The sequence below is a fragment of the Anomaloglossus baeobatrachus genome, chromosome 2 (genome assembly GCF_048569485.1).
Source record: "Anomaloglossus baeobatrachus isolate aAnoBae1 chromosome 2, aAnoBae1.hap1, whole genome shotgun sequence".
Lineage (NCBI taxonomy): Eukaryota > Metazoa > Chordata > Amphibia > Anura > Aromobatidae > Anomaloglossus > Anomaloglossus baeobatrachus.
The window spans coordinates 781,584,678-781,611,456 of record NC_134354.1 but is presented as its reverse complement, the minus strand read 5'-3'; the positions used below and the strand labels follow the sequence as shown (position 1 = coordinate 781,611,456).

Genomic DNA, 26,779 nt, shown 5'->3' with positions numbered 1-26,779 from the left:
ATCCCAACTGGGTACACCTAGGCGTTGGTGGGATAGCTTTATGCTTTTTTTTTTATCAAAAACAGTGTTTACTAGGTACCCTATGTTTATATGCACTATGCTTATATTTAGTTACAGCAGGGTATTTTTTCACAATTTTTTCCTTGGTTTCTCTTTGTCTCATGGCCAGTGTGAACATGGTCTCACAAGTACCATGTATACCATCTCATACTCCGGCTCACTTTTTTGTTTTTATCACTTTTGATTTTGCAGCTTCTTCCACCTCCCGTCTGGACATGGCGCCGGACGGGTGGAACCAGGGGTGGCGGTACTGGGAGGATCATCTTCCTGTACACGTGACACCTTGCGGTTATAGCTTTGTTTTCAGTCATAAAAACGCTGCTATATTTGCAATTTGCATTTTTCATTGCGTTTCTGAACATCTCATTGAACTCAATGGGTGAAAAACACAGGAATAATTGACATGCTGCGTTTTTGTGGGCACCACAAAAACCCAGCTAAAAAAAAAAACAAAAACGCTGTGTGCAGACAGCAAAAATGAAAACTCAGACTTTGCTGGTGAAGCAAAGTCATGCAGTTTTCTGAACAAAAATGCACCCGAAAAACACGGTGTAAAAAAAAAACGCCTAGTGCGCACATAGCCATATACTTCCCACCTAAACTCATGCATGCTTGTCATAGCAAGTAAACGAGTTCTGCACTTAATCTCCTATGAATAAAATGAAATGCAACTTCCCAATCCTTCTTTTCTCCCTTATTCGTGGGGCCTCCTCCACACATTTTATCGATGAACCTTGACAACCTACGAGATTAGATACCTCGTATAGATTTTACATCTTCCACATTGAGTTACTCTCTAAGGAAAATTAGAGAAGATCATTGTAGGCAATCTTCAGGAAAAGAAAGACGACCGTGAGGGAATTAGAGAACCCCCTCGTTCAAAGTGACGTAGACTTCGCCCTCAAAACAAACATCTCCCAACTCTATAGCATTGCTTGAGAAAACAGTTTAAAAATTACTTCATGCTAGAAAAACAAGGTTTTATTTTTGTTTCCTTAAATTTTGGGAAAAAAAAGCGTTCAGTAGAAAAATAAAAAAAGCATAATAATTTACACATCTCCCCCATCTCTTTAGCTTGATCTTATCTGTACTACTGTGCGAAACTTCAAATCTACTAATACGACTTCGTAATGTCTCAAGTTGTGATCATAAAACTCTCTGCACGTAACTGTACCCATTAAACTCTTGGAGAATCCCAAAGTACTGTATTTTTCAGATTATAAGACGCACTTTTCCTTCCAAAAATTCAGGAGGAAAATGAAGGGCGCATCGTAAAATCCGAATGTAGTTTACCGGGGGGTGGTGGAGAGGGGTGTGCTGTGCTGCAGGCGTTACTCTGTAAAGCGGGCGACCCCGTTCTGTGCAACCGGCAGCGAATCACTGGCCATTCTGAAGATGTCGGCGGTAAGGGCTTCAAAAAATGGCAACCAGAGTCGGCGCATGCGCAGATGGAGCTCTCGGCTCAAGCTCATCTGCACACGCGCAAACTCTTTCTTCGAAGCCCGCACCACCATCTTCAGAATGGCCAGTGCCTCACCACCTGCAGCGAGCCCCAGCACAGAGCAGCACCGGCTGCCCCAGCACAGAGCAGCACCGGCTGCCCCAGCACAGAGCAGTGCCGCCACCCAGTGATTATATGGCTCCCCTCTTCACTGCCTGCAGCATTGCCATAGTCCAGCACCACCCCTGCCTCCTGTGACCCCGCTCCACCACCGCTGCCGCCCCACCTCCCCGGCAAGACACAACGGGATTAGAAACCAGACCCGATATTTTTATTTTTTTCTAAACCTTTTTAAGCTCTAAATTTGGGATGCTTCTACTAATCCTGCGCGTCTTATAAAATGAAAAATACGGTATATTGCATTTAGTTCATATACGTTGAAGTCACTGAATTCCCCGGTCATGGATTTTCTATAAAAGCTTGGTATCAAACTGCATTTTTTTTTGGGGGGTGGGGGGAGGGGTCAGATTATGAATAGAATGCCATATTTGACGTTTTCAAAAATTCAAATTCTTGATAGTTTAGTACAAACCCATTGGACTTGTGAGCAATCAGCAAACTTCCCCCACAATGTACAAACATGGTGATGCGGATTCGAACGTAATGTTATCTTCAACCATTTTCATGTAAGTGTCCACCATTATGTCCACATCGTGTTTGGAGTCATGGCTTATGTTGACTAAGGCCAGTTGACTTGACCTTTGATCCACAGGCGTGCTCTCCAAGTAGTATCTCAAACGTTTTCGGTCGATTTCATATTTCTCATTTTCCACTTTAAAATCGGGTAAAATGCACAAAACCTTAAGAAGGGTATGAATGTTAGGAAAGAATTTTATATCTGGGAGATGAAGAGACTCAAAGATGCTGGACGGAAGCTCAACAACTTTGTTTTTATGTTTCCACTTCACGCGCCAACAGTTAAGTTCTGCTGAAAGCGTTTCGGGACTGGGAAGGTCGTATTTATACAGATCTAAATTATGTTCCTCGCTGGTGCTGAATTTGAGCTGGCCCATCACAGATGGAACAATCGATAAGCATTTGAGGGCTTTTAAGTGCTGTTCAGTAAAGACGTCCTTCAGTCCTTGAATGATGTGTTGGATGGTCGGTATGCTAAGAGTTTCTTTATAGAGGTTTTCTGACGTTCGGTCCGGTGGCAAGTTTATATGCTTTATTCTACGGAATCGACTTGGAAGTTTAACTGGGATATCGATCTTGGCTGCCAAGTTTGTGGCTTCCTCAAACCAAAACTCATGATAAACGTCAATATTCTCAATGACCTCGTTCAAAGCATGCAAAACGGCAGTTAAGCTATTAGCTGCGGAAAAAATATCGTAGGTCAGTCCGTGCAAGTTTTTCCCGAAAGCTTGAGTAAACGATAGTGCATTTTTCAATATGACAATAGTGATGATGAAGTCAAAATCTGTCAAGGCACTAAACAGCATAGACGCCTGTTCAGTGATTTCTGTATTCCATCTAGAGGCGTTATCACAGGCAACCCTACCAAAACAGAGAACAAGAGAATGAAGAAGCGTCACTATAATTTCAAAGGTGTCATGCCTGCTTGTCCACTCTGATCTCAGGGTTTCCTTTAGTTCATTAGCTTTACCAATATTGTCCATAAAAACACTTGTGATTGCATTTTCTAGCTCGTCCTGTAAGCTGGGCGTTTTACTAACAAGTAAATTAATATCATCCAAAGTAGCCAACACTACCGAAACCCCAGAAATGGGAATTGATTTTGCCAACCAAATATTTAAGGCACAAGAAGAACAGAGAGTATAAGTTGCTTGCGGACACATTTGCAGTAGACGTACGGCTACAATTTTCATTTTAGAAGAGAATTTACTGGAAGCAAAGAACGACAGTCCGCGGCAATACTCCAGATTTAATTTCCATTTTTCGGTGATGATCGTTAGGAAGTTCACAGCCATGATTTCAGCATCCTCTTCGCAAGGGAGGAACCCAACAAACACTTCGTGGAGATCGTTGGCGTCATCTGTGTGCCTGATGAAAACGGGCATGTGTTCTTCTCCTGCCAAGTCAACCGCGTCTTCGACAATGATGGAGAAGAACTGGGAGTTGCGCACATCGCGCATTACTTCCTCTCTTATACAGCTATCGCAAACTTCCAAGATCTGCTCCTGTTGAAAGCGCAAGAAGTATTCTTGATTGACTGCGAGCATCTCAAATCTCTTTTTGAGAACTTCATCCAATTTATTCCCCCGGAAGTTGTCTGGGGAATAAAGTCCTTCTTGATCTATGAAACTTTGCCCTTCCAAGTCAACATTTTGCTCTCCCATTAGTAGCACAATTTCGAACAAAGCCTTTATGTAGTCCTTGCGATGTCTTTCCTCATCGGTCATTGGCGTGCTTTCTTCAGAGTCTTCAATTTCGATCTGGATTTCTACATCAGGGTTGTTGGCTTCGTGGATTTCTTGCAAGGGGAGGACAGGAGCATCTACTGGAGAAAAAAAAAAAAATAAAAATTACTGCACAAAAAATAAAATTTTCTAAAAATGAGCTACAGAATGGAGTTTGAGATTATGAATTATTTAAAACTAGCTGTAGTACCCGGCATTGCTTGGGACAGTAACTATCTCTCTGTCTCTCTCCCAGGCTCTGTCTCTTTCTTCCTGTGTGTCTCTTTCCCGGTCTGTCTCTGTGCATCTGTCTCTCTGCCTGTCTCTTTCCCTGTCTGCGTGTCTGACTCTATCCATATCTGTCTGTGTCTATCTGTGTCTGTCTGTCTCTTTCCCTGTCTGTCTCTGTCCCTGTCTTTTTCCTTGTCTGTCCCTATCCCAGTCTCTGTCCCTGTCTGCCTCTTACTCTGTCTCTCTGTCAGTCTCCCCACCAACATCTTATTACCTCACACAGAAGCTTCTTATACTAACAATTTATTTTGTTCCTATAGCAACCACTCACAGCTGCTATTAATAGCCTGTAGCTCACAGCTCCATTAACTTTAATGGAGGCAGGTTTTTAAGAGTAACTGTAAACCGCAGGGTTAAATTTTCCCGTCCATAGTTTTAAGGTTGAAGGGAGACTCTAAGTCCATGTAGTTCAACCCGTAGCCTAACATGTTGATCCAGAGAAAGGCAAAAAAAAAAACCAATGTGTCAAATAAGCTCCAATGGGGAAAAAAATTCCTTCCTGACTCCACATACGGCAATCAGACTAGTTCCCTGGATCAACACCCTGTCATAAAATCTAATATACATAACTGGTAATATTATATTTTTCAAGAAAGGCATCCAGGCTCTGCTTAAAGGTTAGTAGTGAATCACTCATTACAACATCATGCGGCAGAGAGCTCCACAGTCTCACTGCTCGTACAGTAAAGAATCCTCCTCTGTGATTATGATTAAACCTTCTTTCCTAGAGACGTAGCGGATGCTCCCGTGTTCCAGTCGCAGGCCTAGGTGTAAAGAGATCTTTGGAAAGGTCTCTGTACTGTGCCCTCATATATTTATACATTGTGATTAGATCCCCCTAAGCCTTTGTTTTTCCAAACTAAATAACCCCAAGTTTAATAACCTGTCTTGGTGTTGCAGCCCACCCATTCCTCTAATAATCTAGGTTGCTCTTCTATCTACCTGTAAGATTATGCTATTTATAACCTTCTATACTTTTGCTATCAAGAAAAGCATCCATTACTCTCTTAAATTCATTCAGTGAGTTGGCCATCACCACTTCCTCAGGAAGAGAGTTCCAGAGCCTCACTGCTCTTACCGTGAAGAACCCTCTTCTATGCTGATGTAGGAATTTTCTTTCCTCTGATATAGAAGGGTTAATAGTTTCTCTATTTCTTCATTAAAGATATTTTATTGTTATTAGTAAGTATATCTGATGGTAGTTCATAGTCATTATGGAGCCTTCGGAATAAGAGACAGGCTCAAGGATTATTATTGTCTCTAAATGTTCTTCTTTTCTTCTTATCTCATATGCATGACTCTACATTTTTGTTTTGCTAAAACTTAAAGGTCATATGATCAACTTTTAAAGTCCAGCTAGAAGCTTTTTTTGCAATATCACATTGATCTGTAAATGGTATAAACTGTACTTTGGTTGAATAAACAGAAAATTGATCATGCCCACATGGATGCAGGTCTCTTTCTCCGAGCGCTCGATCTTGATTAGGTCTGAAGAGGCCTAATTCAGAGGACCTCACTGGTGATCCCATAAGCTGACTTGTGACAAAACAGAACAGCTACAACACCTCCAATCGAAGAGAATGCCCCCTTGTTCTTGTCATAGTCCTTGGTACAAACAGAACATGGAAGAGATCTCTATATGGCCCTCTGATATAGTTGTACATATTTATTAGGTCTCCCCTAAGTCTAATAAATCTGCTAGAATGGCCGAGACGATCATCGGAGCTGAATCAAATACAAAATCTGAGAGAAACTAAAGCTCAGAGTTCATAAAAGGAGCCCACGGGACTTTCAGGATTTGAAGAGTGTTTGAGTGAATGCATGGACCAAAATACCACCTGAGCAATGCAGGCGACTAGTTTCTCCATACAGGAGTCTTGAAATTCATCACCAATAAAGGCTTTTGTACAAGAACTAAATAAATTTCAGTAAGCGTGTTCAATGCTTTTTCCCTGTGTTATTTCTCAATATCGTCAGTAAATTTATGGACATCTATGGTTTGATTTCTTTGCCTGTGTGAATTGGATGGATTGTTATCGAGATCTGGTGAGAAATTCATGTCAATAGCACCTTTAGAAATATATTTACTTTGGAAATTATTGACGTTTCAATACTTATTTCACCCGCTGTAGCTGTCTGTTTAGAGGACAGATAGTGTATGTGCGCACCTAACTTTTTTTGTGGCATCAAAAATGCTGCGTTTCTGGACACTAAAAAACGCACAGAAACGCAAAATGCATCAAAAAACGCATGCGTTTTTACCACGATTTGCTGCGTTTTTGGCTGCGTTTTTGTTCAGTGCGTTTTTATGCGGTCTGAACAATGCCATTAAAGATTGGTGAAGAAAAAAAACAAAACAAGATCTGATGTAATTTCCTGCTTCAATCTGTTCTCCTTCATTCTCCACTAGTGTATGCAGGAGAGCAGACAGCAGCTTCAGAACTACAAGGCTCAGCATGCTCCATCCAGTAACTGTATGCTGGAGGGTGAGGCAGAGGGAGCAGAACTACAAGGCTCAGCATACTCCATCCACTAGTGTATGCAGGAGAGCAGACAGCAGCTGCAGAACTACAAGGCTCAGCATACTCCATCCACTAGTGTATGCAGGAGAGCAGACAGCAGCTGCAGAACTATAAGGCTCAGCATGCTCCATCCACTAGTGTATGCAGGAGAGCAGACAGCAGCTGCAGAACTACAAGGCTCAGCATGCTCCATCCACTAGTGTATGCAGGAGAGCAGACAGCAGCTGCAGACCTACAAGGCTCAGCATCCTCCAACCAGGACTGTATGAAGGAGTTTTTTGCCCCAAAAAATGACGTGGGCTTCGCCATATTTTTGTATGCTAGCCAGGTACAGCAGGCAGGTACGGCTGCCCCCAACTCCCAGCTGCCTATTTGTACCCGGCTGGGAACCAAAAATATAGGGAAGCTCTTTTTATTTCATTTCATGAATTTCATGAAATAATAATAAAAAAAAAAAAAATGAAGTGGGCTTCGCCCAATTTGTGTGTCCAGCCAGGTACAACTAGGCAGCTGGGGATTGGAATCCGCAGTGCAGGGGGCCTTAAGCTTTCTGGGCACTCCTGCTGTGAATTGCAGGCGGCGGCGCTTTCATAGAAGTGCCATCTTCTGGCGCTGTATCCAACTCTTCCAGCTGCCCTGGTGCCAGGTGGCTTGCTGGGTAATAATGGGGTTAGGGCTAGCTGTGTATTATCAACTGGCTCTAAGCCCGAAATTCATGGTGTCACGCCAATATTAGGCATGGCCACTATGAATTGCTAGTAAAGAAAAAAACGAAGAAAAAAAACCCAAAAAAAAACAAACCGAAAAATATTATTGGAAATAAAAAAACACAACACAATTAGTGACTCCATCTTTATTGAAATAAATAACCTCCCTCCGCAGTAATCCTGGGTCAGGATCCCGCGATGTCCAATCCGGATCCAATATCATCTGATCGGTTTGCCGGAAAAAAGGCAATCAGATGTATCAGGTTCAAGGACGTGAATCACATGACACATCAGCTGACTGTATAAACGGCGTTTATACAATCAGCTGATGCATCAGTAGAGAAAAAAAAACCCACACAGTTCTGTGCAGACTCCCGTCTGATCACTGCAGGATCCGGCAGTAATCAGCTGACAGTTTAAGCCAGCCGGGAGGTAAAAAGCCGGCCTCACCGCTGGACTTATACGATCAGCTGATGCCGTCAGGTGACTGCATCAACTGATCACTGGCAGGTCCTGCAGACATCGGATGTGTCCTGGGAGTCTGCAGACAGGTGAATGATATTTTTTTTTTCTACTGTTCACTTTTGATTTTAAGAGAAACCAAGGAAAAAATTGTGAAAAAATACCCTGCTGTAACTAAATATAAGCATAGTGTGAACATGGTCTCACAAGTACCATGTATACCATCTCTTACTCCGGCTCACTTTTTTGTTTTTATGTAGTTTTTTTTTTTGTATTCAGTACAAACAGGGAGTGGCCCCCTTCTCAGCGAGCTGGACATTTCATTCTGTGAATCCCCCTGACTGTGTGTCCTGTTGGGACCCGGTCGCTCTCAGCCCTTAGCCACATTGAGGCCTATTTTAGACCCATGGTAAGGTTTTAATATTAGAGAGTGTAGGTACTATCCCAACTGGGTACACCTAGGCGTTGGTGGGATAGCTTTATGCTTTTTTTTGATCAAAAGAAGGGAATTTTGTTACTTACCGTAAATTCCTTTTCTTCTAGCTCCTATTGGGAGACCCAGAAGATTGGGTGTATAGCTACTGCCTCCGGAGGCCACACAAAGCATTACACTAAAAAGTGTAAGGCCCCTCCCCTTCTGGCTATACACCCCCAGTGGGATCACTGGCTCACCAGTTTTAGTGCAAAAGCAAGAAGGAGGAAAGCCAATAACTGGTTTAAACAAATTCACTCCGAAGTAACATCGGAGAACTGAAAACCATTCAACATGAACAACATGTGTACCCGAAAACAACCAAAAATCCCGAAGGACAACAGGGCGGGTGCTGGGTCTCCCAATAGGAGCTAGAAGAAAAGGAATTTACGGTAAGTAACAAAATTCCCTTCTTCTTCGGCGCTCCATTGGGAGACCCAGACGATTGGGACGTCCAAAAGCTGTCCCTGGGTGGGTAAAGAAATACCTCATGTTCGAGCTGCAAGACAGCCTTCCCCTACGGGGAGGCAACTGCCGCCTGCAGGACTCTTCTACCTAGGCTGGCGTCCGCCGAAGCATAGGTATGCACCTGATAATGTTTGGTGAAAGTGTGCAGACTCGACCAGGTAGCTGCCTGGCACACCTGTTGAGCCGTAGCCTGGTGCCGTAATGCCCAGGACGCACCCACGGCTCTGGTAGAATGGGCCTTCAGCCCTGATGGAACCGGAAGCCCAGTAGAACGGTAGGCTTCAAGGATTGGTTCCTTGATCCATTGAGCCAGGGTGGATGTTGCAGCCTGCGATCCCTTGCGCTGACCAGTGACAAGGATAAAGAGTGCATCCGAGCGGCGCAGGAGCGCCGTGCGGGAATGTAGATTCTGGGTGCTCTACACCAGATCCAACAATGCAAAGCCATTACATATCGATGAAATGGATAAAAGGAAGGTAAGGAGATATCCTGATTGTGATAAAAAGGGGATACCACCTTAGGGAGAAACTCTGGGATCGGACGCAGCACTACCTTATCTTGGTGAACACCAGGAAGGGAGCTTTGGATGACCGCGCTGCTAGTTCGGACACTCTCCGAAAAGACGGGATCGCTACCAGAAAGGCCACTTTCTGTGAAAGTCGAGAAAGTGAAAACAACCCTCAGAGGCTCGAAGGGCGGCTCCTAGAGAGCAATTAATACCCTGTGCAGATCCCATGGGTCTGACGGCCTCTTGTACGGAGGGACAATGTGATAACCCCCCTGCAGGAACGTGCGTACCTGAGGAAGTCGTACTAGGCGCTTCTGAAAGAATACCGACAGCGCTGCGACTTGTCCTTTAAGGGAGCCGAGCGACAAACCTTTTCCCAATCCAGATGCAGGAAGGGGGGAAAAAGGAGACAATGCAAATGGCCAGGGAGACACTCCCTAAGCAGAGCACCAAGATAAGAATAACTTCCACGTCTTGTGGTAGATTTTGGCAGACGTCGGCTTCCTAGCCCGTCTCATGGTGGCAATGACGTCTTGAGATAATCCTGAAGACGCTAGGATCTCGGACTCGATGGCCACACAGTCCGGATCAGGGCCGTAGAATTCAGTGGAAAGAACGACCCTTGGGACAGTAAGTCTGGCCGGTCTGAGAGTGCCCACGGTTGGCCGACCGTGAGATGCCACAGATCCGGGACCACGACCTCCTCGGTCAGTCTGGGACGACGAGGATGGCGCGGCGGCAAGCGGAGCTGAGCTTGCGTAGCACTCTGGGCAACAGTGCCAGAGATGGAAACACATAGGGTAGCTGGAACTGCGACCAATCCTGAACTAGGGCGCCTGCCGCCAGAGCTCTTTGCTCGTGAGACCGCGCCATGAAAATCGGGACCTTGTTGTTGTGCCGAGACGCCATTAGGTCGACGTCCGGCATCCTCCAGCGGCTACCGATTTCCTGACACCATACTGGGTGCAGAGGCCATTCCCCTGCGTCCATGCCCAGGCGACTGAGGAAGTCTGCTTCCCAATTTTCTACGCCCGGGATGTGAACTGCGGATATGGTGGATGCTCTGTCCCCCACCCACATCAGAATCCGCCGGATTGCCTGGTAGGCTTGGCGATGCGTGTTCCGCCTTGGTGGGCGATGTCTGCCACCGCTGTGGAATTGTCCGACTGAATTCGGATCTGTTTTCCTTCCAGCCACTGCTGGAAGGCTTGCAGGGCAAGATGCACTGCCCAGATTTCCAGAACATTGATCTGAAGGATGGACTCCTCTGCAGAGAGTCCTTGACCGTCTGAGAAGGGAAGCGTTCCTTTCTAGGGACGTCGACTCCCCAACCCATTGGCAAAGCATGTCCCATTGAAGTGGACGCAGATGAAACTGCGCGAAAGTGACTGCCTCTGCATGAGGCGTCTTAAGGGGTGTGACTGGCCTTGAAGGAGAGACTGCACCCCCGTCTGTAGTGAACGCTGCTTGTCCAGCGGAAGCTTCACTATCGCTGAGGGAGTGTGAAACTCCATGCCCAGATATGTCAGCGATTGGGTCGGTGCCCGATGTAACCTTGAAAAGTTGATGATCCACCCGAAACTCTGGAGAGTCTCCAGCGCCACGTTCAGGCTGTGTCGGCATGCCTCTTGAGAGGGTGCCTTGACAAGTGGATCGTCCAGTAAGGATCACAGAGTGACCCTGAGAGTGCAGGACTGCTCCCACTGCTGCCCTGAACTTGGTGAAAACCCGTAGGGCTGTCGCCAGACCGAAGGGCAGTGGTACGCACTGAAGATGCTCGTCTTCAATAACGAAACGTAGCAAACGCTGGTGCTCTGGAGCAATCGGCACGTGGAGATAAGCATCCTGATGTCTATTGATGCTAGGAAATCTCCTTGAGACATTGAGGCAATGACGGAGCGGAGGGTTACATCCGGAACCGCCTGGCCTTCACGTGCTTGGTGAGCCGTTTTAGGTCCAGAACGGAACGGAAAAAAGCCACCCTTTTTTGGCACCCCAATAAGATTGGAGGAAAAAAACGTGTCTTGTTCCTGAAGAGGAACAGGGATTACCACTCCTTCTGCCTGCAGAAGAGCATCGGCTCGGTGGGAGGGGGGGGGGGGGGGGAGTTCTGAAGAATCGAGCCGGAGGACGAGAACAGAGCTCTATCCTGTACACGTGAGACACAATGTCTCTCACCCACCGGTCTGTGACCTGTGGCAGCTAAATGTACCCAGAAGCGGGAGATTCTGCCACCAACCGCGGATGCGGGGAGAGAGAGCTGAAATACATGAGGAGATCGCCTTGGTAGCGGTTCCTCCTGCTGCCTTCCTTGGGCGTGAATGAGCCCGGCCGGAATCTGAGCCTCTCTGAGCCTTTTGAGCCCTTTTAGACGAGGACAATTGGGACTTGCCCGAGCCTGGGAAGGACCAACCTCGACTGTCCCCCCAGGACAGCATTACTAGGGTAAGTCGCAATGCAGACATTGCGAGGTTAAGGACACCACCTGCGGCACAGATGTACATGTGCTCAAGACCAGCTGCGCAAGACCAGCTGAAATAGGTTAGGGTGCCCATACGGCTGCGAATGCCGGAGCAACCGACACGCTGATAGCTTCACAGACAGATTTCAACCAGAGGTCTATCTGTCTGTCAATGGCATCTTTAAGTGAATTCCCATCTCCACTGCAACTATGGATCTAGCCGCAAGCCTGGAGATTGGGGGATCCACCTTTGGACCCTGGGTCCAGGGCTGTACCACATCAGGGTAAAGGGATAACGTGCATGCTTAATACGTTTGGAGAAAACGTTTATCTGGTAAGCGTGGTGTTTCTGAACTGCGTCTCTGAAGTCAGCGTGGTCAGAAAAAGTACTCAATCTACGCATGAGATACTGAAAAAAGGATTTCTCCTGCTGTGAAGCTGACTCCTCCACTGGGGGAGCTGAGGGAGAAATATGCAACATTCCATTGATGGACGCTATAAGATCATTCACTATGGCGTCACCATCCGGTGTATCCGGATTGAGAGCGGTGTCAGGACCAAAGCCCTGATCAGCTACGTCTGCCTCATCATACAGAGAGTCGTCCTGCTGGGACCTTGACCAGTGATGAAGCCGAGTGTCGCACCCAGCGAGCTAGCTTAGGCTGTCTGGGACTGCCGTCCGTGTCAGAGCCTTCACCTTGGAATGCCTGGGACCCCCCCGGAGCACTGATTATGTTCCAAATGAGGGTGGCCAGGGAGCATTAATCAAGATTGCCCATGGCCTGTCTGGACTGCAAAGTCTCCATCCCATGACAATCTCCGTCCCTGTCCCTGGACAGGGTTCACAGGTGGTTCCTTTGGCCACCTCTAGTAGAGACCCCGGCTGACCAAGTGCTACAGGGGAGCATTGCACACAATGGGGGTCAGTGGAACCTGCCGGTGGAACAGTATCACATGCAGGAAAAGCAGCATAGAAAGCCTGTGTTGCTTTTTTGCTGCTGTATTCTAGTCATCTATGCAATGTACAGCATACAAGCATAAACACTTTCAGCACATGCAATACAAGCAGCATAGAAAGCCTGTGCCTTGGCACCCATGCTTTTTTGCTGCTGTTGTCCAGCCATCTAGGAGAATATAGCCCAGAGTAGCGACCGTACAGTGCAATGTATAGCATACAAGCATAAGTACAAATGAACACTTCAGCCATGCAATACAAGCAGCCTAGAAAACCTGTGCCTTAGCACCCTTGCGTTTTTGCTGCTGTTATCTCGCCATCTAGAAGGGCATATAGCCAAAGATAGCGACCTACAGTGCAGTGGCACCCATGCTTTTTTGTATAGCATACAAGCATAAAATACAAATGGACACTTCGGTATTTAGTGGGGTCAGCACTTCAGGTGCTGCTTACCGCCCGCCTATAACGCGGGTGTGTGGTCGCCAGAGCCCTGTGTTGGTTGCCCAGAGCATGTCTCCGTTCCCCAGCTCGGACTGCGTGCAGGAATGGCTGCCGGCGTCCTTCTCCAGCTCGTGTGACGAGGGGCGGGCCGTAGGCGTGCCCCAGACAAGAGCGGGAAACTGGCGTCCCACTGTGTCCAGTGAAGGGGGCTGGAGAATGCAAAGCAGACTCCAGCCCTCGGCGCTGACTGTCTGTACAGCGTCCCGCCTCTCCCCTGACTGGCAGGGCTGGAGGCGGGAACGAAACGAAAACTAGGCCGCAAAGCCGGGGACTCTAGTAATAAGCGCGGCCGTCCATGTGCACGGCCAGCGCGGAAGTCCCCGGCGCACCACAAGTCCCAGCCGCGCCACAATGTAAAAAACACCCAGCAACGGCCGGCGCGGCAGTTCCCAATACATAAAGTCACTCAGCAAAGCTGTAGTGACTAATAGCACGAGCGCTCTGCGCTGTTGCCCCCGGCGCACTAACACTCCCAGCAATGCTGGTGTGTGTGTGCGCGCTTGCCCGGGGACACAGAGTACCTTAATGTAGCAGGGCCTGTCCCTGACGATACTCAGCTCGATATCCAGCAGGTTCTCTGGGTCTGTGGATGGAGCCCGGTCTCAGTGCCTGGAGACCTGTAAGATCCCACTTCACCCAGAGCCCTGAGGGGGGATGGGGAAGGAAAACAGCATGTGGGCTCCAGCCTCCGTACCCGCAATGGGTACCTCAACCTTACAAACCGCAAGTGGGGTGAGAAGGGAGCATGCTGGGGACCCCATATGGGCCCACTTTTCTTCCATCCGACATAGTCAGCAGCTGCTGCTGACTAAACAGTGGAGCTATGCGTGGATGTCTGACCTCCTTCGCACAAAGCAGAAAACTGGTGAGCCAGTGATCCCACTGGGGGTGTATAGCCAGAAGGGGAGGGGCCTTACACTTTTTAGTGTAATGCTTTGTGTGGCCTCCGGAGGCAGTAGCTATACACCCAATCGTCTGGGTCTCCCAATGGAGCGCCGAAGAAACAGTGTTTACTAGGTACCCTATGTTTATATGCACTATGCTTATATTTAGTTACAGCAGGGTATTTTTTCACAATTTTGTCCTTGGTTTCTCTTTGTCTCATAGCCAGTGTGAACATGGTCTCACAAGTACCATGTATACCATCTCATACTCCGGCTCACTTTTTTGTTTTTATCACTTTTGATTTTGCAGCTTCTTCCACCTCCCGTCTGGACATGGCGCCGGACGGGTGGAACCAGGGGTGGCGGTACTGGGAGGATCATCTTCCTGTACACGTGACACCTTGCGGTTATAGCTTTGTTTTCAGTCATAAAAACGCTGCTATATTTGCAATTTGCATTTTTCATTGCGTTTCTGAACATCTCATTGAACTCAATGGGTGAAAAACACAGGAATAATTGACATGCTGCGTTTTTGTGGGCACCACAAAAACCCAGCTAAAAAAAAAAACAAAAACGCTGTGTGCAGACAGCAAAAATGAAAACTCAGACTTTGCTGGTGAAGCAAAGTCATGCAGTTTTCTGAACAAAAATGCACCCGAAAAACACGGTAAAAAAAATGCCTAGTGCGCACATAGCCATATACTTCCCACCTAAACTCATGCATGCTTGTCATAGCAAGTAAACGAGTTCTGCACTTAATCTCCTATGAATAAAATGAAATGCAACTTCCCAATCCTTCTTTTCTCCCTTATTCGTGGGGCCTCCTCCACACATTTTATCGATGAACCTTGACAACCTACGAGATTAGATACCTCGTATAGATTTTACATCTTCCACATTGAGTTACTCTCTAAGGAAAATTAGAGAAGATCATTGTAGGCAATCTTCAGGAAAAGAAAGACGACCGTGAGGGAATTAGAGAACCCCCTCGTTCAAAGTGACGTAGACTTCGCCCTCAAAACAAACATCTCCCAACTCTATAGCATTGCTTGAGAAAACAGTTTAAAAATTACTTCATGCTAGAAAAACAAGGTTTTATTTTTGTTTCCTTAAATTTTGGGAAAAAAAAGCGTTCAGTAGAAAAATAAAAAAAGCATAATAATTTACACATCTCCCCCATCTCTTTAGCTTGATCTTATCTGTACTACTGTGCGAAACTTCAAATCTACTAATACGACTTCGTAATGTCTCAAGTTGTGATCATAAAACTCTCTGCACGTAACTGTACCCATTAAACTCTTGGAGAATCCCAAAGTACTGTATTTTTCAGATTATAAGACGCACTTTTCCTTCCAAAAATTCAGGAGGAAAATGAAGGGCGCATCGTAAAATCCGAATGTAGTTTACCGGGGGGTGGTGGAGAGGGGTGTGCTGTGCTGCAGGCGTTACTCTGTAAAGCGGGCGACCCCGTTCTGTGCAACCGGCAGCGAATCACTGGCCATTCTGAAGATGTCGGCGGTAAGGGCTTCAAAAAATGGCAACCAGAGTCGGCGCATGCGCAGATGGAGCTCTCGGCTCAAGCTCATCTGCACACGCGCAAACTCTTTCTTCGAAGCCCGCACCACCATCTTCAGAATGGCCAGTGCCTCACCGCCTGCAGCGAGCCCCAGCACAGAGCAGCACCGGCTGCCCCAGCACAGAGCAGTGCCGCCACCCAGTGATTATATGGCTCCCCTCTTCACTGCCTGCAGCATTGCCATAGTCCAGCACCACCCCTGCCTCCTGTGACCCCGCTCCACCACCGCTGCCGCCCCACCTCCCCGGCAAGACACCACGGGATTAGAAACCAGACCCGATATTTTTATTTTTTTCTAAACCTTTTTAAGCTCTAAATTTGGGATGCTTCTACTAATCCTGCGCGTCTTATAAAATGAAAAATACGGTATATTGCATTTAGTTCATATACGTTGAAGTCACTGAATTCCCCGGTCATGGATTTTCTATAAAAGCTTGGTATCAAACTGCATTTTTTTTTGGGGGGTGGGGGGAGGGGTCAGATTATGAATAGAATGCCATATTTGACGTTTTCAAAAATTCAAATTCTTGATAGTTTAGTACAAACCCATTGGACTTGTGAGCAATCAGCAAACTTCCCCCACAATGTACAAACATGGTGATGCGGATTCGAACGTAATGTTATCTTCAACCATTTTCATGTAAGTGTCCACCATTATGTCCACATCGTGTTTGGAGTCATGGCTTATGTTGACTAAGGCCAGTTGACTTGACCTTTGATCCACAGGCGTGCTCTCCAAGTAGTATCTCAAACGTTTTCGGTCGATTTCATATTTCTCATTTTCCACTTTAAAATCGGGTAAAATGCACAAAACCTTAAGAAGGGTATGAATGTTAGGAAAGAATTTTATATCTGGGAGATGAAGAGACTCAAAGATGCTGGACGGAAGCTCAACAACTTTGTTTTTATGTTTCCACTTCACGCGCCAACAGTTAAGTTCTGCTGAAAGCGTTTCGGGACTGGGAAGGTCGTATTTATACAGATCTAAATTATGTTCCTCGCTGGTGCTGAATTTGAGCTGGCCCATCACAGATGGAACAATCGATAAGCATTTGAGGGCTTTTAAGTGCTGTTCAGTAAAGACGTCCTTCAGTCCTTGAATGATGTGTTGGATGGTCGGTATGCTAAGAGTTTCTTTATAGAGGTTTTCTGACGTTCGGTCCGGTTGCAAGTTTATATGCTTTATTCTACGGAATCGACTTGGAAGTTTAACTGGGATATCGATCTTGGCTGCCAAGTTTGTGGCTTCCTCAAACCAAAACTCATGATAAACGTCAATATTCTCCATGACCTCGTTCAAAGCGTGCAAAACGGCAGTTAAGCTATTAGCTGCGGAAAAAATATCGTAGGTCAGTCCGTGCAAGTTTTTCCCGAAAGCTTGAGTAAACGATAGTGCATTTTTCAATATGACAATAGTGATGATGAAGTCAAAATCTGTCAAGGCACTAAACAGCATAGACGCCTGTTCAGTGATTTCTGTATTCCATCTAGAGGCGTTATCACAGGCAACCCTACCAAAACAGAGAACAAGAGAATGAAGAAGCGTCACTATAATTTCAAAGGTGTCATGCCTGCTTGTCCACTCTGATCTCAGGGTTTCCTTTAGTTCATTAGCTTTACCAATATTGTCCATAAAAACACTTGTGATTGCATTTTCTAGCTCGTCCTGTAAGCTGGGCGTTTTACTAACAAGTAAATTAATATCATCCAAAGTAGCCAACACTACCGAAACCCCAGAAATGGGAATTGATTTTGCCAACCAAATATTTAAGGCACAAGAAGAACAGAGAGTATAAGTTGCTTGCGGACACATTTGCAGTAGACGTACGGCTACAATTTTCATTTTAGAAGAGAATTTACTGGAAGCAAAGAACGACAGTCCGCGGCAATACTCCAGATTTAATTTCCATTTTTCGGTGATGATCGTTAGGAAGTTCACAGCCATGATTTCAGCATCCTCTTCGCAAGGGAGGAACCCAACAAACACTTCGTGGAGATCGTTGGCGTCATCTGTGTGCCTGATGAAAACGGGCATGTGTTCTTCTCCTGCCAAGTCAACCGCGTCTTCGACAATGATGGAGAAGAACTGGGAGTTGCGCACATCGCGCATTACTTCCTCTCTTATACAGCTATCGCAAACTTCCAAGATCTGCTCCTGTTGAAAGCGCAAGAAGTATTCTTGATTGACTGCGAGCATCTCAAATCTCTTTTTGAGAACTTCATCCAATTTATTCCCCCGGAAGTTGTCTGGGGAATAAAGTCCTTCTTGATCTATGAAACTTTGCCCTTCCAAGTCAACATTTTGCTCTCCCATTAGTAGCACAATTTCGAACAAAGCCTTTATGTAGTCCTTGCGATGTCTTTCCTCATCGGTCATTGGCGTGCTTTCTTCAGAGTCTTCAATTTCGATCTGGATTTCTACATCAGGGTTGTTGGCTTCGTGGATTTCTTGCAAGGGGAGGACAGGAGCATCTACTGGAGAAAAAAAAAAAAAATAAAAATTACTGCACAAAAAATAAAATTTTCTAAAAATGAGCTACAGAATGGAGTTTGAGATTATGAATTATTTAAAACTAGCTGTAGTACCCGGCATTGCTTGGGACAGTAACTATCTCTCTGTCTCTCTCCCAGGCTCTGTCTCTTTCTTCCTGTGTGTCTCTTTCCCGGTCTGTCTCTGTGCATCTGTCTCTCTGCCTGTCTCTTTCCCTGTCTGCGTGTCTGACTCTATCCATATCTGTCTGTGTCTATCTGTGTCTGTCTGTCTCTTTCCCTGTCTGTCTCTGTCCCTGTCTTTTTCCTTGTCTGTCCCTATCCCAGTCTCTGTCCCTGTCTGCCTCTTACTCTGTCTCTCTGTCAGTCTCCCCACCAACATCTTATTACCTCACACAGAAGCTTCTTATACTAACAATTTATTTTGTTCCTATAGCAACCACTCACAGCTGCTATTAATAGCCTGTAGCTCACAGCTCCATTAACTTTAATGGAGGCAGGTTTTTAAGAGTAACTGTAAACCGCAGGGTTAAATTTTCCCGTCCATAGTTTTAAGGTTGAAGGGAGACTCTAAGTCCATGTAGTTCAACTCGTAGCCTAACATGTTGATCCAGAGAAAGGCAAAAAAAAAAACCAATGTGTCAAATAAGCTCCAATGAGGAAAAAAATTCCTTCCTGACTCCACATACGGCAATCAGACTAGTTCCCTGGATCAACACCCTGTCATAAAATCTAATATACATAACTGGTAATATTATATTTTTCAAGAAAGGCGTCCAGGCTCTGCTTAAAGGTTAGTAGTGAATCACTCATTACAACATCATGCGGCAGAGAGCTCCACAGTCTCACTGCTCGTACAGTAAAGAATCCTCCTCTGTGATTATGATTAAACCTTCTTTCCTAGAGACGTAGCGGATGCCCCCGTGTTCCAGTCGCAGGCCTAGGTGTAAAGAGATCTTTGGAAAGGTCTCTGTACTGTGCCCTCATATATTTATACATTGTGATTAGATCCCCCTAAGCCTTTGTTTTTCCAAACTAAATAACCCCAAGTTTAATAACCTGTCTTGGTGTTGCAGCCCACCCATTCCTCTAATAATCTAGGTTGCTCTTCTATCTACCTGTAAGATTATGCTATTTATAACCTTCTATACTTTTGCTATCAAGAAAAGCATCCATTACTCTCTTAAATTCATTCAGTGAGTTGGCCATCACCACTTCCTCAGGAAGAGAGTTCCAGAGCCTCACTGCTCTTACCGTGAAGAACCCTCTTCTATGCTGATGTAGGAATTTTCTTTCCTCTGATATAGAAGGGTTAATAGTTTCTCTATTTCTTCATTAAAGATATTTTATTGTTATTAGTAAGTATATCTGATGGTAGTTCATAGTCATTATGGAGCCTTCGGAATAAGAGACAGGCTCAAGGATTATTATTGTCTCTAAATGTTCTTCTTATCTTCTTCTTATCTCATATGCATGACTCTACATTTTTGTTTTGCTAAAACTTAAAGGTCATATGATCAACTTTTAAAGTCCAGCTAGAAGCTTTTTTTGCAATATCACATTGATCTGTAAATGGTATAAACTGTACTTTGGTTGAATAAACAGAAAATTGATCATGCCCACATGGATGCAGGTTTCTTTCTCCGAGCGCTCGATCTTGATTAGGTCTGAAGAGGCCTAATTCAGAGGACCTCACTGGTGATCCCATAAGCTGACTTGTGACAAAACAGAACAGCTACAACACCTCCAATCGAAGAGAATGCCCCCTTGTTCTTGTCATAGTCCTTGGTACAAACAGAACATGGAAGAGATCTCTATATGGCCCTCTGATATAGTTGTACATATTTATTAGGTCTCCCCTAAGTCTTCTCTTTTCTAGAGTAAATAGACCTAATTTTGATAACCTTTCCGTGTATTGTAATGCACCCACTCCATTTATTATTTTAGTAGCCCGCCTCTGAACCCTTTCAAGTTCAGTAATGTCTTTCTTGAGCACCGGTGCCCAAAATTGCACACAATACTCCAAGTGTGGTCTGACGAGTGATTTGTACAGAGGGAGAATGATGTTTTCATCTCGTGCCCCAGACCTCTTCTAATGCATCCCATCACCCTATTTGCTTTGGTGGCTGCTGCCTGACACTGGGCACTCCAATTTAGATTCTTATTGACTAAGATGCCCAAGTCTTTTTCCATGTCCGATTTCCCCAGCGGTTTCCCATTTAGTAAGTAATCGTAGCATCTGTTTCTCCTTCCCATGTGCAGAACCTTACACTTCTGTGTTAAACCTCATTTGCCATTTTTCAGCCCAATTCTCCAATTTACTCAAATCCATCTGTAGTTGCAAACTGTCCTCCTTTGTGTTAACTACCTTACATAGTTTTGTATCATCTGCAAATACTGATATTTTACTCTGTAAACCATCCACCAGATAATTAATAAATATATTAAATAGTAAATTTAATACATACATAGTCTATGACATTTCCGAGTCACATGAGGTGTCTGTGCAAAATTTTGATTGTAAATGTGACGGTGCGGATTCCTTTAGTGTACATACACACATACATACTCACCTTTATATATATTAAATTTACCTTTGAAACCCCCAGTAAATTTAAGACTTAACATCATTGCAATGAAGACCAATATGTCAAATGTCCACTGTAACAAGATTAAAAGATTCTCTAGAAAACTTGGTGAAACATTGAGGACATGGTGGATAAAAATGAAATGAGTTTTCCCAAACTATGATATTAACGATCTATCCTTGGGATACTCCAACATCAGATCGGTAGTTAATAACGGCACCCCTAAAGATCAATTGGACGTTGGCTGTACACCGTGTACAGAGCCAGAATAGCACAGCTCCGTATATTGTGAATAGCCAGCTACCTGCTGATCATTAGAGGTGCTGGGTATCGGACCGCCTCCGTTCTGATATTGTTGACCTATCCTGGAAAATCCCTTTAATTTCACATACACCAATGAAAACTGGTAAATAGAACAAAAGGCAAAACTGAACAATGAATGTTTATGACTTGTGTTATCCTTCATCCACAGAAAACAATTTGACCAAAACTGAATTTCCCTGCTCTCTCCATATTGTCAGAACAATTCCATGATCCATTTGTAAAAATCGTCCTCTTTTCTTAGCTTTTCTCCTGATTACAACTTCAGCTTTTTTACAGATGGTGGGATGTTTGCATCAATAATTTGTGGAAATGTCTTTGAATTCATTCTTCCCTCTACCCGTGAAATATTCCTTGTGCCATTGGCGGCAACACAATCCCAAACATGATTGATCGATCCACCCTCATGCTTAATAGTTGGCGAGACATTCTTTTCCTGACATTCTGCGCCCTTTATTCTCCACACATATCTTTGATCATTGTGGCCAAAATGTTCTATTTTGAAATCATTGGTAGTGATGGGCGATCCCCCGATGGTCGGGATCGGAGAGACTCGCATAATCGTTTTGTAAAGATCGAGATCAAGATAACACGATCTGGCGTCCGATTACAGATATTGGACTTTACAGTAATGGGATGGGGCTTGGGGGGGGGTGTAAAATAAAGAATATAGTTAATAACTTTGTCATTATAGTAACAGGTCCCGCGACGGGACCTGCAAACTGTCTCCCGCCGCTTCTGCTTCCGAGTCCGATCATTGCTGTGCCCTCCCGGTAACCACCGCTGACTAAAGGACGTTGCGAGACGTCATAGCCATGTGACCAGTCAGGTGTGAATTTTGTATTACCTCGTTGGTTACGAAATGGTCACATGGCTGACGTCATGCAAGGTCCCGTAGTGTAAGTGGATAGAGATAGGCGAGCATGCTCGTCGGTACTCTGTGCTCGCCCGAGCAGCTCAGTACTCGAGATACTCGGCAAGCACCAAGTACCGGCGAGATGCTCAAGCACATGCTCTGCTCCCCCTGCCTGCATGTTGGAGCTCTTTAGAGTCAGTCCACATGCAGGGATTAGCTGCCATGCATTATAATGCCACAGCCGGTGAATAGGTGATCAGAGATCACCGTTGCTATAGTAACCTGCTCGTTCGGTATATATGTACTAATATATAAGTATACTAGCTGTACTACCCGGCTTCGCCCGGGTTAATAACTGCTGTTAAAATAAAATGTATTAACAAAAATGTATTCTGCACACAAACACCACAAAACAAATAGATAGAAATGTAATTATTAAATTGCTGCCTATATTAACCAATCAGAGCTCAGATTAATTAACTGTAGCAAAATAGAAGCTAAGGTGTGATTGGTTGCTATTGGTAGACTGATAAATCTCCAGGCAACAGAAAGCCCTCCCCCTGACAGTATATATTAGCTCACACATACACCTAGACAGGTCATGTGACTGACGGCTGCCGTATTTCCTATGTGGTACATTTGTTGTGCTTGCAGTTTGGCTGCTTATTAATCAGATTTTTATTTGTGAAGGATAATACCAGACTTGTGTGTGTTTAGGGCGATTATGTGGTGAGGTTGGTGTATGTGTGGTGAGATGTGTGCTGAGGGTGGTAAATGTGTTCAAGTACGTGGTAGTGTGTGGCGCATTTTGTGTGTTCATATCCCCGAGTGTGGCGAGTATCCCATGTCGGGGCCCCACCTTAGCAACTGTACGGTATATACTCTTTGGCACCATCTCTCTCATTCTTTAAGTCCCCCTTGTTCACATCTGGAGCTGTCAATTTGCCCCCAACACTTTTCGTTTCACTTTTTCCCCATTATGTAGATAGGGGCACAATTGATTGGTAAATTGGAATGCGCGGGGTTAAAATTTCGCCTCACAACATAGCACCCGGCGCTGCCCGGGATACTAACTGTCTCTCTGTTTCTCTCCCATTCTCTGTCTCCCCCTCTGTATATATCTGTCTGTCTCAGTCTCTTTCTCCGTCTGTCTCAGTCTCTTTCTCCGTCTGTCTCAGTCTCTTTCTCCGTCTGTCTCAGTCTCTTTCTCCGTCTGTCTCAGTCTCTTTCTCCGTCTGTCTCAGTCTCTTTCTCCGTCTGTCTCAGTCTCTTTCTCCGTCTGTCTCAGTCTCTTTCTCCGTCTGTCTCAGTCTCTTTCTCCGTCTGTCTCAGTCTCTTTCTCCGTCTGTCTCAGTCTCTTTCTCCGTCTGTCTCAGTCTCTTTCTCCGTCTGTCTCAGTCTCTTTCTCCGTCTGTCTCAGTCTCTTTCTCCGTCTGTCTCAGTCTCTGTCTCCGTCTGTCTCAGTCTCTTTCTCCGTCTGTCTCAGTCTCAGTCTCCGTCTGTCTCAGTCTCAGTCTCCGTCTGTCTCAGTCTCAGTCTCCGTCTGTCTCAGTCTCAGTCTCCGTCTGTCTCAGTCTCAGTCTCCGTCTGTCTCAGTCTCAGTCTCCGTCTGTCTCAGTCTCCGTCTGTCTCAGTCTCCGTCTGTCTCAGTCTCCGTCTGTCTCAGTCTCCGTCTGTCTCAGTCTCCGTCTGTCTCAGTCTCCGTCTGTCTCAGTCTCCGTCTGTCTCAGTCTCCGTCTGTCTCAGTCTCCGTCTGTCTCAGTCTCCGTCTGTCTCAGTCTCCGTCTGTCTCAGTCTCCGTCTGTCTCAGTCTCCGTCTGTCTCAGTCTCCGTCTGTCTCAGTCTCCGTCTGTCTCAGTCTCCGTCTGTCTCAGTCTCCGTCTGTCTCAGTCTCCGTCTGTCTCAGTCTCCGTCTGTCTCAGTCTCCGTCTGTCTCAGTCTCCGTCTGTCTCAGTCTCCGTCTGTCTCAGTCTCCGTCTGTCTCAGTCTCCGTCTGTCTCAGTCTCCGTCTGTCTCAGTCTCCGTCTGTCTCAGTCTCCGTCTGTCTCAGTCTCCGTCTGTCTCAGTCTCCGTCTGTCTCAGTCTCCGTCTGTCTCAGTCTCCGTCTGTCTCAGTCTCCGTCTGTCTCAGTCTCCGTCTGTCTCAGTCTCCGTCTGTCTCAGTCTCCGTCTGTCTCAGTCTCCGTCTGTCTCAGTCTCCGTCTGTCTCAGTCTCCGTCTGTCTCAGTCTCCGTCTGTCTCAGTCTCCGTCTGTCTCAGTCTCCGTCTGTCTCAGTCTCCGTCTGTCTCAGTCTCCGTCTGTCACTTTCTCCGTCTGTCACTTTCTCCGTCTGTCACTTTCTCCGTCTGTCACTTTCTCCGTCTGTCACTTTCTCCGTCTGTCTTTCCCTGTCAGTCTGTCTCTTTGTGTCTCTTACCCTGTCTATGTCTGTCTCTTTCCCTGGGTGCATTGTGACACGCCAACATTCCATATAAGGGCGTGGCTGCGCATTCTTCTGAAGTTCTGGCTGCACTGTCGCTCCCAGCTCCATTCGCTTTAATGGAGGCAGGTTTTTTGGCGAATAACTAAAGCGCGGGATTAAAATTTCCCCTCGAAACATAGCCTATGACGCTCTCGGGGTCCATACGTGTGAGTATGCAAAATTTTGTGGCTGTAGCTGCGACAGTGTGGATGCCAATCCCGGACATACATACACACACACACACACACATTCAGCTTTATATATTAGATATATATAAGGACACAATACATAGTTGTATAAAAATAATTTTAAAAAAAATGACGTAGCGCTCCGTGGTATTTTTGATTTTCAGCACAGATAAAGTGGACGGCTACCGGCTGCCTCCCCCATCTGCCTGGCTTTACCTGACTGGCTATCAAAATACAGGGAAGCCCATTATTTTTTTTATACATTTAAAGAAATTTAAAAAAAAAAAAAAAAAACAAACTGCGTGGGCTCCCGCCGTATTTTGATTGCCAGTCAGGTGAAGCCAGGCATCTGGGGGCTGGGATTCTCGGCAGCCCGCAGCCGCCCCTGAAAGTGGTGCATTGTTTCTTAGCGCCATTTGCGGGCGCGTTACTCGGCTCGTCCAGTGGCCCTGGTGCCGGGTAGCACGCTGCGTAATAAAGGGGTTAATTCCAGTTTTGTATGCTCAGATGGTACTAAGCCCAAAATTCATGGTGTCACGCCATATTAGACATAACCACCATGAATTTCTAGTAAACAGTAAAAAAAAAAAAAAAAAAAAAAAAAAAAAAAAAAAAAAACATCAGAAATTTTTTTTTATTAGAAATAAAACAAAAAAAAACATTTACAGACTCCATCTTTATTATAAAAACAATCTTTAGTCTGACGTAATCCACAGCCCATTTTCCTTTTTGTAATTTTTCAAATGTAAAAGCTGAAAACATTTTTTTCCCTAAAGTACAAAGGAAATGTATCATTTTTAACTTTATGCCTTTTAGACATCATTTCATCTTCAACTTGCTTAACTGTTCACAATAACAGTAATATTGACCAGGGGTGTTAAAAATGATAAGTGGCGGCTTTATGATAGCAACTAGGAATTTGAATTCAGCTTTAGCAGTGACTGGTGTAATCCGAATACCACATCTAATCCTTTATAGACAGGAAATATGTGTCAGCCCGCAAAAAAAAAAACCCCAAAGACCACATCTCATTCACGTCGACTGATGTGTTTTTGATGTGTAACGATTTTTTAAAACTAAATTGCAAACAATGTGCAATGATGTCCAGTGCGGGGGGGGGGGGGTGGGTGGTGGTGGAGACGATCGATGGACTCCTACCAGCTGGTAATTGTATTTCCCTAAGTCCGTCATGACAGTGCCACAAGGTCATCCTTCTTATCTAATATATAAAGCTGTGTGTATGTCCGCTAAAGGAATCCGCACCGTCGCATTTACAATCACGAAATTTTGCACAGACACCTCATGTGACCCAGGGAGTGTCGTAGACTATGTTTTGACGGGAAAATTTAACCTCGCACTTTACAGGTACTCTCCAAAAAACCTGCCTCCATTAAAGTCAATGGAGCTGCAAGCTACAGGTTATTAATAGCAGCTGTGAGTGGTTGCTATAGGAACAAAAGAGATTATTAGTATAAGAAGCTTATGTGTGAAGTAATATGATGTCGGTGGAGAGACAGACCGGGGGACACGACAGACAGACCGGGGGACACGACAGACAGACCGGGGGACACGACAGACAGACCGGGGGACACGACAGACAGACCGGGGGACACGACAGACAGACCGGGGGACACGACAGACAGACCGGGGGACACGACAGACAGACCGGGGGACACGACAGACAGACCGGGGGACACGACAGACAGACCGGGGGACACGACAGACAGACCGGGGGACACGACAGACAGACCGGGGGACACGACAGACAGACCGGGGGACACGACAGACAGACCGGGGGACAAGACAGACAGACCGGGGGACAAGACAGACAGACCGGGGGACAAGACAGACCGGGGGACAAGACAGACCGGGGGACAAGACAGACCGGGGGACAAGACAGACCGATACAGAGACTGATACAGACATCAGAGAGACAGTTACTATCCCGGGCAACGCCCGGGTACTACAGCTAGATCTCCATAAAGATAGGAAAAGACATGAGAGGCTAATAAAAACCATTGCACCCCTACATATCAGTGTTTTTTCCAAGGACCACACGAGGATGGATGCAATTCAATTTTACTGAATTTACTTATACAAAGGATAAGTCACATAAGCACAAGGAATGCAAGGAAGGGATATGAGTG

General features: G+C 45.6%; 2 protein-coding genes across 6 annotated transcripts in view; both read right to left on the bottom strand.

Annotated features, from left to right (window-relative positions):
- Window positions 1-618: 618 nt before the first annotated feature.
- On the bottom strand, window positions 619-16,360 carry LOC142292310 (52 kDa repressor of the inhibitor of the protein kinase-like). Of its 2 annotated transcripts, none has more exons than XM_075337591.1 (2): window positions 16,275-16,360; window positions 619-4,022 (listed from the first exon to the last, which is right to left on the bottom strand). In XM_075337591.1, exons 1-2 carry the CDS (start codon window positions 16,276-16,278, stop codon window positions 2,113-2,115), a joined length of 1,914 nt encoding a protein of 637 aa, XP_075193706.1. In that variant the 5' UTR covers window positions 16,279-16,360; the 3' UTR covers window positions 619-2,112. The 2 variants fall into 2 exon arrangements, with proteins under 2 accessions (XP_075193706.1, XP_075193707.1); XM_075337592.1 differs by having other exon boundaries at window positions 619-4,019.
- The window catches only part of LOC142292309 (52 kDa repressor of the inhibitor of the protein kinase-like), a 48,545-nt gene continuing 25,699 nt past the window's right edge, over window positions 3,934-26,779 (bottom strand). Inside the window, exons 5-6 of one of the 4 annotated variants that reach the window (XM_075337588.1) lie at window positions 16,275-18,203; window positions 3,934-4,019 (exon numbers count right to left, since the gene is read on the bottom strand). In XM_075337588.1, coding sequence (XP_075193703.1) covers window positions 16,294-18,203 — 1,910 coding nt within the window. In that variant the 3' untranslated portion in view covers window positions 3,934-4,019; window positions 16,275-16,293. Of the gene's footprint in view, window positions 4,023-14,884; window positions 18,204-26,779 lie in introns of those variants that run through there. The other 3 variants (XM_075337587.1, XM_075337586.1, XM_075337590.1) reach the window with 3 other exon arrangements.